Below are 13,745 nucleotides of genomic sequence, written 5' to 3' on the forward strand. Positions count from 1 at the left end.
TTAAACAATGTCATAAAACAATATGTGTACTACTGTTTCATGAGAAACTATTTGTTCTGTAAGCCTTCACCTGAAGTACAATAAAAATAAAAAAAAATAAGTTTGAAAGCTGCTGTATCAAAGGGATCTAGCACAATCTTGAGGTCAGGGGCATATCAGAGGATGGCTGTCCTAGGCAAGTGGCACGTTAAGTGGAAACCAGAGAGCCAGCAAGAGTGAATAAAGCAAGGAGAGTCGAGAATAGTGCTCAAGATAGAAAGAGCGGCATGTACAATGGTTATCTATGCCAGAGGCTCTCTGCTCCCTATCCTAGAATATCCTCTGGTCCAGTCTTTACTAGGCTTTTCTGTACACATACCAGTATCCTCACTCTGGGCCCATGCACTATCTCTTGTCAGAAATACTATTTTTTGGCTGAAAATTTGACTCTACCACGTTCAATTCAATGATTCATTCAGTAAATATCTACTGAAGCACCTCCTAGACACAGACCCTGCCCTCAACAAACACACGTCTAGTGGGGGAGAGAAACAAGTTGCAAGCAACAACAATCAACCCACAAGTCCTCACAACTCTACTCCCTTGTTCTTCTCCAACTATTCTTTTCTGACCATCCCCACTGCCCTTGCCCCACTTCTCCCCTGACTACTAGATGGTCTTTCCTCAGAGGACTCCCAGTCTCTATTCTCCTCCGTCTCCCATCTCTTCTTCACCCTACAGCTAGAGAGTTCTTTCTAAAATACAATTCTGGTTATTTCACTTCCTAGAGTTCCCAACAGCCCGCATAACAACTCAAGCTCTTTAACATGTTATAAAAAAAACCCATAAAACCAAACCCACTGCCGTCAAGTCAATTCCGACTCATAGTGACCCTACAGGACACAGTAGAACTGCCCCATACGGTTTCCAAAGAGCACCTGGTAGATTCGAACTGCCGACCTTTTGTTAGCAGCCGTAGTTCTTAACCGCTACGCCCTAAACATTTATCTGGTCCCTACTCCAGCCTCATTTGTCCTATGTTCTTCAAAGTGTCCTGTCCTTTCTGGCCATCGCTGGGTCATTCGACATGTTGCTCACTTGGCTTAGCTTTCCCTGATTAACTTCTATTAGTTCTTTGGGGGTCAGCTCAATAAATCACCTCTCCCTAGAAGGTTTCCTAAACCCGCCTATCTGAGTGAGGCACCTCTCCACCAAGGTTTTGTGCCTGTGTTTAGCGTTATCACAGCATATACCACACTGTCTGGAAAAGTGTCTATATACTTGTCTTTCCCCTGGTGGACGCTTAGGTTCTTGAAGGTAGGGCCTCTAACATTTGTCTCAATATTGCCTAGTATCTGTCACTTGTTCATTGACAAAGTTACAGAGGGTCAGGTATCAGGCTGTTGGAGACATATTAGGTATTCAGCAAATGTGAACTGAATTGAAAGCTGCATCTGAAGAAAAAGTCATGAGTGCTTTTGAAAAAATGCTGCTATAACACTCCTTTGGCTACATCTAAAGGGTGTTTTACCTAATTTAAAATATCCTTTACTCCCAAACATAGGCGTCTAAATCTACAATCTCTCAGACAGATGAACTTAGGAATCCATCTTTCTGCTATCGCATCACCAAATAGTTTGACATTAAAATGTTGCATCATTTTTTCTAAATTGACAGTGAAACTGGCACTGACACTCCCAGCAAGAAATGCTTCCTTACCAAAGCTGCAAACGTGCTGAGATTGATATAAAGCAACGGTGTGGACAATTTCCCTTCTTGTTGTGGCAAAAAGATCCAGCAAACCTCAGTTCCCAAACGACAGGTGGTGAGATACAACAATCCCTAGGTAGGATCTTTCTAATCAACATTACACATATCAAAACTCTGAACTCCGTCATCAGTCAGACAAGAGATCTCATATTTGCCCCATCAGTTATGTAGTTCTAAACAACTCCAGAGGGGGTAGAGAAAGTCACATTCTTTTGATTTGAATATAAAAGACATAAAAGTTCTGTGGACTTGCACTTAAGAAAAAGACAATCAACATCAGAAACACCAAATCAGGCTCCTGAATGACTTACTTTCTCCTGAAAGTAGTTTGCTGACAAGTTATAAATTTCCACAGTGCCATCTGTTCGTGAAACAGCCAATCTGTTTGACTGGTTATTGTAAGCCACACAGCGGATCCCTGACGGGACATAATTAAAGAAACGTACTCGATGGACCCTAAATTCACCCATTCCTAGGAGGGGGGAAAAAAAGAGTCATTATTGTTAAACTTTAACTGCAATAACTCACATGTAATCAGTTTATTATCACTGTTCTGGATAAAAAAAAAACTAGTTGCCATCGAGTCAATTCTGACTCATACATGGAAGGATTCATTTATATCTCACGGATGTTCTTTTCTGAATATCTAATTAATGATGCTTTCTTGCCCCACATAAGAACCTATCAATCTCCAAGAACTCCGGATGGTTTGAACAATAAGGATGCTTCAGTAAAGGATCAAAAGATCAAAACATAGACCACCACCCAGACTTCTAACAATCCCGTCAACTGCCTCAAAGAAATGGTCTAGAAAAGAGAGGTGAGAATCTAGAACTTGATCTCAGAGCACAAAGACTGAAAATAACCTCCTTCACTAACTGGGAGCCCACACCCGAATAAGGGAGAAACACAGAGCTGACCAGCTGTGTGAGGTGCAGAAGCTAAGGCTCTCCCTTCTACTTTGTGTGTGAAGTTTCTTTGGGGGAGAAGAGGGTAGACACTGCGACCAGAATCAAGAAAGAATGACAGAGGATGGAGGGCAGCTTCCTACTACTTCTGGCCTAAACCACGTAAAGACAGAGAAGGCAAGAAACGTTGACAGCCTAAATCAGAGTCTCTCAAAATGAGGCTTGTAGAACTCTTGTATCAAAATCACCTTGGGAAATGGTTAAAAATTCAGGCTTTGGAGTCCTACCTCCAACTCCAGAATTCCAATCTTCGGGGGAGAGAGGCGGGAGAACAGAGAATCTGCATTTTACCAAGCACCTCTTCCCAACTCTATAGAAGGCTTAAGTTTGCAAATCAAACACCCAAACTAAGGTAGTGACGGGCGTGCTGACACGGGGGAGGGGAGCAGAAACGCGAGTTCCTCACCGGGAGGGAGCGACAGGACTTAGTGACTTACTGTAGATGTACTCTCTGGCTTCTGTCACTATTTCTCCCCTTCCACACACACACCCCACCGGCTGCCAACAAACATACAGCGCGAAAGGGTCGGAGCTAGTACGCAACTCGCTCGCCTCCTTTCAAGGCTGGGAACTAGCACGCAAAGCAGGCGCACTCGGTCCGGCCCGGCTACGAGGGCGTGTGAAGATTCGCAAGTCTTCGCCGCCCTCTCCCTCTCTGGGGGTCTGTGGAATAGCCCCCATCCTGTCTCGGCACCAAGGAGTTGGCGAGCTCCGCTGAGCGCGGAACTTGTACCCGCCGCAGCCCCTCAAACGAGCCCCCCGTCACTACACGCTTCCAAAACCCCTTCCCCAACTCACCGCGGCCCCGCGATCACCACTCTCCGCCCCGGGCCCACGTGCGCGCGCGCTCTCGTGCTCTACCCCGGAAGTGCTCGCGACGCGAGGCCGGAAGTGCGCAGGCAGTACTCGCGGCGGCGGCGACGGCGGCGGGAGGTTCGGTTGTCGCCCGTTGGCCGCGCGGCGCCGCGCTCGGCGGCCGCCATTGCAGGTCAGGCCGCGGGCGGGGGGCGCGGGAGGCTGCGAGGAGCGAGGGCCAAGTCGGGGATGGGTGCGAAGGCGCGAAGGAGCGGGGAGCTAGGGAGCTGGGGCCGGGCGGGGCGCGCGGCTCGGGTAGAAGAATGGCTAGCAGAGGGGCGGGGAGCGGAGGGGCGGCTGGGAGGGGGGAGGGAAGAGGAGAGGGCCGCGCAGAGGTTGGGGCGACCCCAAAGGGGCCCCCGGGATGGGAGGGCTGGGAATTGTGGGGAAAGGGAGGGGTGTGGAGACGGAAGGCGGAGGGAAGGAAGGGAGCGAGTGGGGCGGAGCGGAGCGACAGAAGGGCGGAAAGGGTGGCCGCGAGCGCGGGCGGAGGACGGAGAAGGGGGCGGCGCGGGCCGGAACCTCGAGGTATGTGCGGGCAGGGACTCTTCACCGGGTGGATGGGAGCCCGACACGCGAGGCTTGCGGGAGCGAGGTGGAACAGGAACCCAGGAAGTAGCGAGGATGACAGAAAGACTTCGTGGGATTGGGGCGGGGGTGGGGGGCGGGGCAGGACTGTTAGGTTTGTTTGATGGGACATTTTAAATCATGGGGTGGGAGGTTGCTGGGAAAGTTAATTTGGAGAGCCGTTGGAAGGAAGAGACAGTCTGGAGAGTGATCCCAGGCTTTTTTGTGGGCGAAATGGAATACGTGAGAATAGTTGGGTGGGGTGCTGGAGGAGGGAAGTGCTTTAGCATTGAAGGGGGAATGGAATAATTTGGAGAATGAGGATGGCAGAGTAAGAACGTTTAAAGAGTAATTTTTGGGAGGAGGTGAGCGATTTGAAAGGCCACTCCGGTGGGAGGTGTGGAGGAGGGCAGTTTAAAGATTAATTTCTCTGGGAGCTAGGAAAAGGGGTTAAACAGCCTGGAAAGCGGGCCCAGCGAAGCTTTAGGGGCAATTTGGTGGGGTTGGAGAAGAGGAGGGGGCGGATTGAGAAGTCCCAGAAAGTGGGAGGGACTAGAAATAGGAGGAAGTGTTTGTAGATCCTCGCTGATGCGATCGGAGGGGGCCATGGGAAAGGGTGGTGAAGTTGGGGTGCAGTGGGAGGAGAATGCTGTTTAGAGGGAGACCCCAAGCAGGGCTAGAAAGGAGGGCGCTTTGGGGAAGGTAGAGCACCATAGCAGTAAGAGGAGGAAGGGCTGAGAAAAGCTGCAGAGTAGCAGAAGATGGAGAAAACTGGAGTAACTCAAATCGACTGAAGTCATCTTTTCCACCCATTGTCTACAAATGCCAGTAATTGATTCCCTTCAACATGGGAGTCCTAAAATGTAATGGGAAAGTACCACGTGTATGCATAGTATCCACACACGGTTTTGAACACACTCTTCACTAATGAAAAGTTTGGAAGCATTCAGTTCCACTTACCCTCCATAACCCCTTTTTGGAGGAAAATGAACTTCTCATTTAGAAATAAAATTCTAGCACTTAATGACATAAGCCTGTCGAAGACAAGATCCCCTTCAGTTACAAAACCACAACACTGCTAATAAAAATAATGTGTATTCAGTTGTATATAAAATTTCTTGAATTCTTCACTTGGGGGAAAGGCACAGAGAAATAGTCAAATTTAGAGAAATGACCTTCCAGAACTTAATCCCTGAAGCTGTCTGGTGAACCCTGATTGCCACGTTTGAATTACTCTCACATTATCTAAACTTGATTTTGTTCTGATTACCTGCTGCTTTTATAGAATGTTTGGTTCACTATCAACACTAAAATAATAATTATACAGTATAGTATGAAGACATTCTAGTACACTTGTATTAAGAAAATGCCACATTCCTCTGGGTAATAATAATAATGGCTTGACCCTGAAGGCTTACCATGTATATGACACTGTGCTAAGGGCTTACGTTCATTACTGCATTTAATTCTCACAACAACCCTTTAGGATAGGAGCTTTTATTATGCCCAATTTATTGACTGGAAAACTCAAAGCAGGATAAATTATCTCCTATCACATACAGGGTAAATGGCAGAATCACAGAATCCAGGTCTCTCTGACAACTTGAGTTCTTCACTGTATCACTAACCAATGGGTATAGTCCCTGGGCCAAAATAAGAGCTCAATAAATGCACTGGACTAACAGTTTGCAGACATATTGCGTGTTGCACGTTTAAATAAAAAGTAATGATTTTTGAAATTAAGAATTGGAAAGTTAAAGCCTTGATTTCTTAAAAAAAAACTTAAAATCCAAGATGAGTTAAAGAGTTCTAATGAATACAATTTATGAAACATTGTTTAGCTCTCGTAAAATTTAGTTAGTTGTAATTATGTTAAACCGTTGGATCAAAGCCCCTTGTTTTGCTAAAAGCTATATGTTCTTTACAGTTAGGTATATAGCACATTTTATTTTGGGAGCAGCTACCATTATGTGGATTATTGCTTACATTGTTCCTTAATATTGTTCCTGAAAGACGTTGCTTACCTTAATTTTTAACAATTCCAAGACCAGAGAATAAGAGTATTAGCTTTGGTCAATGAATATGAACTTATGACAAAGAATGTCCATTATTCTCTTGGCTTATTTTTCCTTACACTAAGGAACAGAGGTTTAGGGTAAAAAAAAAAAAATCTTAGCAGTGATAGTTCTGGATGTTTCAAAAACCTAAGAATCATCAATTGGATATGATAAATAGCAGGTTTACTGGTTGTTTTTAACTGCTTGCCCCATAGATGTAATAGCTACTTTGATAGCAAGTTGTAAAATCTTCCCGGTAGATTACCTATTGGCTATTTCGTAAGAGATGCTATGATAATAATTGTAAAGCCAACCAGAAGGTTTCTTACAGAAGTACTGTATGAGAGGGAGCTCTGTGAGAGACTGCAAGGGAGGCAGTATTGTAGAGAGGGCTCACATCTCGGCTCTACCACTTATTAGCTGTGTGACATTGGACTGGTTACTCAATGTTTAGCCTTTCTGTTCTCTCACCTGTAAAATGGGAATGATAAAAACAGTGCCCATCTCACAGGATGGTTGTCAGGATGTCTAGCTATGTGAGAAATGGAGCTTTTTTTTGGTATTTATTGTAAAGATAATGCTCTGAATTCTTACCTTCTTAAGTCATGTAGCATTTTGATTTTTTTCAAGTTCTTTATAATTTAGTAGTTACTAACTTTAAAGTAGAAATAGAAGCCAAATGGCAGTTAAAGTGCATCCCAGATTGGTCTGATTCCAGCCAGACCTTTTAGGTTTTGGTTAGGGTTCCCTCTGTGGGTCTGGATTAGTTCTGAGAATGCCGTTCCTTTGCTGCCCTATGGTTGGTTCAGAGGTCATTTGGACCAGTATCCTGAGATGCAGCGCTTTACCCAAGCCCTACAAACAAACTCCAGGTCTTAAGACTGGGGATGATCTAGGACAAACTTAGATAAGTAACATTTCAAGAAAACTTGAAGCTACAGGAAAGGCTTTTTTTAAATGGAAAAGATTAGGAAGACGGATTAAAATTTGCAAAGTGCTTTAAAATATGTTTCCTTTTCAGATCAGAACTAAAGTCATTTGACTAATTTAGGAATATAGAACTTATATATTGTTTAGTTTGTTTAGTTATGTGAAGGCCCAGAAAAACTGAATAGAAACCATTTTTCCTCCTCTTCTGAGATTAGGGCATGGGAGTGGGGGTGGACAGAATAATTCATTGCATGGGGAGAGCGGATTAGTTTTCTTCACATCTTCCCATGTCTTCAAGATGACACTCTAGTTGTGGCCTATGAGAGTGATACCACTCTGAAACAATGAATTTAAACAATTCTTTTGAAAAGCTACATCACAGAAATTTCACCCAGGCTCCAGAGTTACACTGTCAGCTTGGAGTTATTGTTCTTAACCAAAGACAAATTAGTTGATCCTAGTCAAATCTGGGTTCGAACTCAAGTCTCTTGAGAGAGAGAGGTGCTGGAGGGGCTCTTCCATTGACTCCCTTTTAGGTTCATGAATTGATGGTGTGTTCATCATGCGGTGCCTTGGAATGTTGCTCTTGAAGTACAATTTCTACACGAGCCACATCTTAGAACAAACACCTAGAATTGCTCTAGTTGTCTTTAGTGTTGCTTAGAATATGTGAATTGAGACTGAAGACTTAGAAATCTCTTCATTATACAGAGAATTTTCATTTTAATGTTATATTTGTTGTTACCACTAAGATTACATGCTGTTACTACTAGGATTTGACTTGTATTATATTCTCTACCTCTTTTTGGTTTTTTTTTTTTTTTTCCTACTGTTTCTGCCTACTCTCAAGGGGATAGGGACAGATTAGGCTGCATGTTCTCAGATCCTTTTTAATTATTTCTGCACTAAGAGAAATACATGGTTCCTGCTACCTCCGCCAGGTGTGCCCTTGGTGAAGTACCCCGGTATACCTACCTACTCTAGCCCTAAGAACATTTGCCTAGAGTGGTAATCCCAAGGAGCAAGAAAAAGAAGAATAGAATTTAGGTATTAGAGACTATCTCAAAGTGATAAAGTAGAGTTTTTAAATTCACTAAAGGGATGCCCTCCGCTACATTTTTTACTAACTTGGTAAATACACCCTCATATGCATAAATGTAGCCAGTTCAGCCCACGGGTTCCTATGAGCGAGACTCCTGTAGGCTGGGCTCCTTCATTCGTGTACACATGTACAGCATCCCAGTAGGTCTAGCACAAGAGAATCCTGACTGCATGCAGCAGCAGAAATGTGAGACTGCGGGCCACAGAATTCTTATTTGCAGTGGCATCACTAGATGTCTGCCATGTGAACACATGTATGTGGGTAAAGATGTGTGCTCATTGAAGCACCAAGGATTGGTGTGCAAGTGTAACTACTCTGTCCCAGCTCCCAGACACCTGTTTTCCTTGGCCAACCTTGGCCACAGTTCCAAATTCCTATTCTAACAGGAAACTGTCCAGGAAGTGGGGGATGCACTGAAATACTTGTGCGTTCTCTTTCCCTAAACAGTCCACACATACCCATCTCAAGCATGTGATCAGAAAGTAGTTTTTTCTCTTTTTCCTGCTAGTGCTCTGATACCAGAGAGTAGTGTTGCCTTCTAAGTCATTAACTTTAAAAATACTGATCTCCCTAGGACGGATTGAGAAGGCATTCGTGTACCTGGGTTGCCTCTCTAAAACCAGCTGTATTTTACTATAACTTATATCCATCAAGGAAAATACACTGCCTCATCAATCATCAGAAGCTTATTTACAAGAACCCTTTCTCAATCTATATGCATTTATTGACCTTGAGAAACTTCACAACTTTTCAATTGCTAGTTATTTTTCATGAATTTGCTTGCAGTCCTTGTGCAGGGGCTATGCTAATTGTCTCCGTGTTGTTCCAATTTTCGTGTATGCGCTGCTGAAACGAGTGATATTGGGCCTTTTTTGATTCATGGTTAAAATGTCCTGAGCATTCTTTTAAGTTACGGTCATAATTATGCTCTGAAAATGGCTGATTGGTTTGTCTCATCCTCTAAAAAATAAGTTATCTGAATAGAACTTGATGGTATTTAAGCGTTTTTGTATATGTCGTATTTGACCTTCACAGTAGTTGAATGAGTCAGATAAGAGAGGTGTTAGCCCCATAATCATTAAGTGACTTGTGCATGATCACACAGTAAAGAGCTCCATAGCTACATGCTGGAACCTGAATTGAGGCCTCCTGATTGTAAATTGTTACCCTTTCACCATCAAGGAACCTTAGAAGAAAAGGATTTTAAAGTGCTTTTGGTGGTTCCGTACAAGTTAGTGGTGGAGTCTCCTTATCTGTCAGGGCAAATGATTTAATCTCTGTATACCTTAGTAGCCTCATCTGCAAAACAGGGATAAGTACTTATTTCATAAAGTTGTCTTGATGATTGAAGGAGATATTACCTGTATATATGCACAGCACTCGATCCATAGTAAAATAAATGGTAGCTGCTATTTATATTTGAATTTGAAGTCCGGTGAGTTGACCAAGTCCATATTCCCAAAGTGTGTTTGGTGCTCTGGGAGTAGAGGTTCTGCTGTCCTATAAGGCTGCTTGCAAAATGCTTTTCCCTGGAGTTCCTTTTCCCAAAGCGAATACTAACATAGAAGTAAACCTATTTAACTGTTTAATCAGATATTTGTTAAACTTGAGCACAATTAAAATACCTATTAACTTTCCATATTACAGTTAGTAAATACTGGACTAATAACCTTTGCTCTAGACTCACTGTGTACATTGAAAGGGCTTAGCCAGAAGCTGCAGTTTAGATCACCTACCGCCCAGCCCCCCATGAATCTATCCTTCCCTGAAAGACACAAGTGCAAGTGAAGCCAATTGTTTTGAGGGGAGAGTACACCAGACTTGCCACCAGGTGGTGCTGTTGTATAAAATAAAAGTTGATTACGTATTGCGGTGTATTCATATTTAAGTGGAAGATGGTCAAAGTGTTCGATGACACACATCAGAAGTCACGTTACCATTCACTAAAGTTGTCTGAAGGATTTTTTCAGTTCTCTTCTTCGCTTTATTTTTAGTTAAAGGAACCCCTTTGAACTTTGGAATGTAAAACAGCCAAAGCAAGAAAAAAGTAAAAGAATTCCTTCATGTTTAAGAAATATACAGAGTAGAGAAACCCAGGTTAGCATAGTGGTCAAGAGTGTGGGCTCTGCAGTACATATATGTCTTAGGTTCAAATCCTAGCTCTGATTTACTAGCTACATGATCTTAAGCACAGTTAGGATGCCTGTTAATTTTCCATACTGTGGTATGGATCACCATTGGTGATCTGAAGTCACCTGATCGCATATGTACAATATCACTAACAAAACTTAGACCTTATGGGGTTGTTAGAATAAAACGAGAAGACGTGGCTAATGCACTTAGAAATTTTCCTGGCACACAGTGATAAGTATTTGCTATCATTATTAATATCCTAAATCTTTTTCCCCTCCTCTCTCTCTCCAGTTTGTTTTCAGTTGCTTTTTAAAGACAGAAAGCTCATGGTACAAATTGTTATTTCCAGGTGAGTACATTTTGAGACTTGTTCATTTAGCTTGAATGATTAGGATTATATAGGTTTGCTGTTTTCCTGGAAGAATCAGGGTCCTCAGGTGCATCTCGCACAAATCCTTGCATTTCAATCTCTAGTTTAGTGCCTAGTATTGCCCGGTTTCCCAAGAAATTGTGCTCAACCAAGAGTTCCTTTGGGCCTTGAATGGTGGTGTAAGACACTACTCATCCTTCACCCTTCAAAAATATTGTAACCGCCAGCCCTTTGCTTGCAGTGCTGGGGCTGGAGGCCTGGCAGAATGGGTGCTGATGGAGCTACAGGGGGAGATCGAGGCTCGCTACAGCACCGGATTAGCTGGAAACCTCCTGGGAGACCTACATTACACCACTGAGGTGAGGGGGCTTTTCTTTCCCTGCATAATGCCTCAGGAAAGCAAGCTACACCAAGGTGGTGCTCCCAGGACCCAGAGTGAGGACTGCCCTCAGGTTTGTTATTCAAAGTCTAGCTAATCTGCTGAGCTATCTGCTTGTTCTCCTCCCCCATCTCTGCAGTAGCAGGGAAATTTAGCTTTGGGGAATCTGGAAGGATCACATTTCTAAAAGTGGAAATTCTCTTATGTGGGGCTAGAAAGTGTGAAAAGGGCAGAAGGGTGGGTTGTCCAGAGTGGCTGCTCAACAGTGGTAGAGCCAGACCAGGGAAGGGAGGTGGCAGCATTGCCTGCCAAGAGCAGCTTCAGAAGGCCACCTGGGTGTTAGGACTTCACCCAGAATCTCAAGCGTCTTGTTCTTGTTCTGCCAAAGGGAATCCCTGTGCTGATCGTGGGACATCATATCCTGTATGGGAAAATCATCCACCTGGAGAAACCTTTTGCTGTCCTTGTCAAACACACACCTGGGGAGCAGGACTGTGATGAGCTTGGCTGCGAGACTGGCACCCGGTACCTGGTGACAGCACTCATCAAAAACAAGATCCTTTTCAAAACCCGCCCCAAGCCCATTATCACCAACGTCCCCAAGAAAGTATGAAAGAACCCCGGATTTTCCCTAGAGAGCGGCCAACTCCTTGGGCTCGTGCTCCACTGCCACCCCGAGGTCGGCTCGACAGTTCCCTGGGACCACAAGGGGGTCCTGTTCTGAACACAGGCCACCCACTGGGCGTGAACTCGGATCCCTTCCTTATGGCAGCTGGTTCTCTTGGCGGAAATATGGCCCCATTTCCAAGGAATCCATCTCCTTTTCCAACTCCATCAGGTTCATTGGCTTCAAATCCAGCGCCCTTCCCTGCTGGTGCTCGTGACCCAAGTATGGCTTCTTTTCCAAGAGGGATGAATCCTACTGGCACAGGCACAGTTTCTTTCCCAAGGCCAGGTGGCCTCTTGGGCCCAGGCCCAGGCCCAGGCCCAGGCCCAGCTCTAAATTCTAGAGCAGGGGCTCTTCCAGGCCCGGGGCCTCTGTCTAACCCAAGGTTAGGAGGTCTCCCGGGTGCAGGGCCTATGTCCAATCCAAGGACAGGTGGCCTTCTGGGAGCAGGTCCTGACCCTAGAAGTGGGGGCCCCATGGGCCCTGGATCTGGACCCAACTTGAGAACAGGTGTCCTTTTGACCTCTGGGAATGGTCCTGCCAATCCTAGGCCAGTTGGCCTTGGCCCAGGACCAAGTCCCAGTTTGAGATCAGGCTTCTTAGGTACAAATCCTGCTCCCAGGTCAGGTATGTTTCAAGGCCCAGGCCTTGGGCCCACCCCAAGAGCAAGTGGCCTGGGCCCAGGCCTTGGGCCCAGCCCAAGGGTGAGTGGCCTGGGTCTAGGCCCTAATCTGGATGCCAGAGCAGGTGGTGGTCTCTTGGGCACAGGATCTGGTCTTAACTTAAGAATGGCTCGACCTCAAGGCCTAGATCTTGCCCCCATTCTAAGAGCAGCAGGCCTTTTAGGAGCAAATTCGGCTTCTTTCTCACAGGCTTCTGGTAACATGGGCACAAGCCCATCTTCCATGGCAAGAGTACCTGGCCCCATAGGCCCAAACTCGGGTCCTGGTTCTCGGGGAATTGGATTTTCAGGGCCAAATCCATCTCCCATGTCACGGGCTCCTGGCCCCATGGGCCCTAATTCAACTCCTTTCTCAAGGCCGACTGGCCCTATAGGGATAAATGCCAGTCCGTTCCCAAGGGGAACAGGTTCAGGGGGACTGAACCCAACTGCCTTCCCTCAGTCTTCTGGCTCATTGGCTTCAAACCCTACTACCTTTCAAAGGTCTGCTGGCCTCCAGGGCTCAAATCCAGCAATTTTCCCAAGAGCCTCTGTGCCATTAGGTCCCAACCCAGCTAACTTTCCAAGGGCCACTGGCCTGCAGGGTCCAAGTCCAGCTACCTTTCCAAGGTCTACTGGCCCATTAGGCCCTGGTCAAGTTGCTTTTCCCAGGTCAGCTGCTGGGCCCCTGGGCACTTCTCCAGCAGGCCCTGTGGGTATCAACCCAGCTCCTTTTGCAAGGCCAACTGGGACCCTGGGTCTAAACCCAGCTTCCTTTCCAAGGATGAATGGCCCTGCAGGCAAGAGTTTGGTCCCATTTCCTAGAGTGGGGAGCCTCCCTGGCACAAACACAGCTGCTTTCCCCAGACCAGGGGGTCCAATAGCTGCAATGTACCCAAATGGAATGTTACCCCCTTAAACAACATTTTTCCTCCAGGACCGCCTTGGTGTCCAGGCACTGTGGTTCTGGGCAGGGGCTGTGGTTTAAGTAAAAGGGTAGATACGGAGCTGTGATCTGAAGTACGTAGGTGGGGCTCAAGTTCAAATGAGCCATATTTTTCAAATTCTGCTTCTTCCTTCACTGAAGGTGAAATGTTATTTGTGGGACATGGACTTTGGCGGGTGGGAATGATCCTGGCTTTAAGAGATAGGATCTCCAGCCTTGCGGAAGCCTGCTGTGCTTTTGTCCCATGGCTTTCTGCCCCTTGTTTCTTACTAGTTTTGTGAATTATTCTTGTGGACTTTTCCTCAGGGATGCATTGGCCTGCAAGTCCCAATTCATATATATTGCCCTGCTCACTACTGGA

At 45.5% G+C, this 13,745-nt stretch overlaps 2 protein-coding genes and 1 non-coding gene across 7 annotated transcripts in view; 1 reads left to right on the forward strand and 2 right to left on the reverse strand.

Moving 5' to 3' along the window:
- Nucleotides 1-3,560, reverse strand: part of UTP4 (UTP4 small subunit processome component) — a 43,595-nt gene extending 40,035 nt beyond the window's left edge. Inside the window, exons 1-2 of one of the 2 annotated variants that reach the window (XM_004371444.2) lie at nt 3,516-3,560; nt 2,061-2,221 (exon numbers count right to left, since the gene is read on the reverse strand). In XM_004371444.2, coding sequence (XP_004371501.1) covers nt 2,061-2,219 — 159 coding nt within the window. In that variant the 5' untranslated portion in view covers nt 2,220-2,221; nt 3,516-3,560. The remainder of the gene's footprint in view (nt 1-2,060; nt 2,222-3,515) is intronic. The other variant, XM_023726788.1, reaches the window with a different exon arrangement.
- Nucleotides 3,561-3,611: 51 nt separating this feature from the next.
- Nucleotides 3,612-13,731, forward strand: CHTF8 (chromosome transmission fidelity factor 8). 4 transcript variants are annotated; one of them, XM_023726792.1, is made up of 4 exons: nt 3,612-3,705; nt 10,653-10,710; nt 10,973-11,090; nt 11,499-12,461. In XM_023726792.1, the coding sequence occupies exons 2-4, from the start codon at nt 10,688-10,690 to the stop codon at nt 11,721-11,723; spliced, it is 366 nt and encodes a 121-aa protein (XP_023582560.1). In that variant the 5' UTR covers nt 3,612-3,705; nt 10,653-10,687; the 3' UTR covers nt 11,724-12,461. The 4 variants fall into 4 exon arrangements, with proteins under 4 accessions (XP_023582560.1, XP_023582558.1, XP_023582559.1 ...); XM_023726790.1 differs by lacking the exon at nt 10,973-11,090 and having other exon boundaries at nt 3,639-3,705; nt 11,499-13,731; XM_023726789.1 differs by lacking the exon at nt 3,612-3,705 and having other exon boundaries at nt 10,683-10,710; nt 11,499-13,731.
- On the reverse strand, nt 8,981-9,083 carry LOC111819640 (U6 spliceosomal RNA). Its single transcript, XR_002823229.1, has one exon. It is a non-coding gene; the product is annotated as a U6 spliceosomal RNA (small nuclear RNA).
- Nucleotides 13,732-13,745: the final 14 nt, after the last annotated feature.

Source organism: Trichechus manatus, unplaced genomic scaffold, assembly GCF_000243295.1.
Source record: "Trichechus manatus latirostris isolate Lorelei unplaced genomic scaffold, TriManLat1.0 scaffold00014, whole genome shotgun sequence".
Taxonomy (NCBI): domain Eukaryota; kingdom Metazoa; phylum Chordata; class Mammalia; order Sirenia; family Trichechidae; genus Trichechus; species Trichechus manatus.

Bases quoted from the DNA above. Each gene is read 5' to 3' on its own strand.
- CHTF8 (XM_023726790.1), top strand. From the start codon at position 11,720: ATGAAAGAACCCCGGATTTTCCCTAGAGAGCGGCCAACTCCTTGGGCT.